Source organism: Condylura cristata, unplaced genomic scaffold (assembly GCF_000260355.1).
Source record: "Condylura cristata isolate star-nosed mole 26May11 unplaced genomic scaffold, ConCri1.0 scaffold00025, whole genome shotgun sequence".
NCBI classification, from domain to species: domain Eukaryota; kingdom Metazoa; phylum Chordata; class Mammalia; order Eulipotyphla; family Talpidae; genus Condylura; species Condylura cristata.
In genome coordinates this window covers 31,946,682-31,947,827 of record NW_004567126.1, presented here as the reverse complement: position 1 = coordinate 31,947,827, position 1,146 = coordinate 31,946,682, and the positions used below count along the sequence as shown (strand labels likewise).

The following is a 1,146-nucleotide window of genomic DNA, read 5'->3' as shown; positions in this document are numbered from 1 at the left end:
GGCATGTGGCGGGCACAGGTGAGCAGCAGGCACAGGTGATGGCGTGTGGCAGGCACAGGTGAGGGCGTGTGGTGGGCACAGGTGAGCAGCAGGCACAGGTGACGGCGTATGGCGGGCACAGGTGAGCAGCAGGCACAGGTGAGCGTGTGTGGTGGGCACAGGTGGGCAGCGGGCACAGGTGGGTGCATGTGGCGGGCACAGGTGAGCAGCGGGCACAGGTGAGCGCGTGTGGCGGGCACAGGTGAGCAGCGGGCACAGGTGGGCACGTGTGGCGGGCACAGGTGAGTGTGTGGCAGCGCCCGGCGCAGGCCGACACATCGGCCCGTGTTGCCAGCAGCACGTCCTGTGAGCGTCCCTGACCCCTGCGGGCCCCCGGCACAGCGACACAGCCAAACCCGCACGTCCGCGGGACAGTTCACCCGGGGAGGCTGCAGACCCGGCCCCCGGCGAGGGGCACAGCGCGAAGCCGCGGGCCGGAGTACGGCGGAAGGTTGGCTCGGGACGCCGCAGCCCCCGGGCAGACCAGTGGCTGCCGAGCGAGACGCGGCGAGCAGCGACCTCGTCCCGCCCACAGGACACGGCTGCCGCGCCAGGGCAGCCGGAGGCTCCTCTTCCGACTGGACAGCCCGGCATTCGTGCGGCTACGGGTTCGTCGCCCGGGGGGGCCCGGGCCGCCCACACCAGCGCCCTCGGCTCGGCCCCGCCCTGCTCTTGTACTCACGCCTCTTTATAGAAGAGCATGAACCCCAGGAGGTCCCGGAAGTCGGGGGGCCAGTATGGCTCCCATCTCAGCAAGATCTTGTCGAAATGTGTCCGGATGTAAGAGAATTTCAGTAATTCATTTTCACCTAGAAAAGTTAGAAAAACATGTTTCGGTATCGATCTGCCTCGGCCAGAGCGACCTCGGGCTTCGGTCGGCGGCTGCAGGGAGAGGCCGGCCAGTGTCTCCTCCCGGACAGGCTCCACGGGAGCGGGGCGTCCAGGCAAGAGCGGCCAGCAGCGGCCCACCGCAGCTCAGCCACAGGCTGCCGGCTGAACAGCGTCCCCTGAGTGGACGGCTGGCCGTGGCTTCTGAAGCGGGGGTCTTCAAGAGCGACGCTCGCCCGGGCCCGTGGCATCGCCACAGGAAGCGAAGGGCTCCGGGCC

At 68.9% G+C, this 1,146-nt stretch overlaps 1 protein-coding gene across 1 annotated transcript in view; it reads right to left on the bottom strand.

Annotated features, from left to right (window-relative positions):
- The window catches only part of LOC101634641, a 13,193-nt gene extending 12,560 nt beyond the window's left edge, over positions 1–633 (bottom strand). The window contains exon 1 of the mRNA XM_012729457.1: positions 402–633. Within this exon, the coding sequence (XP_012584911.1) occupies positions 402–633 (232 nt within the window). The remainder of the gene's footprint in view (positions 1–401) is intronic.
- Positions 634–1,146: the final 513 nt, after the last annotated feature.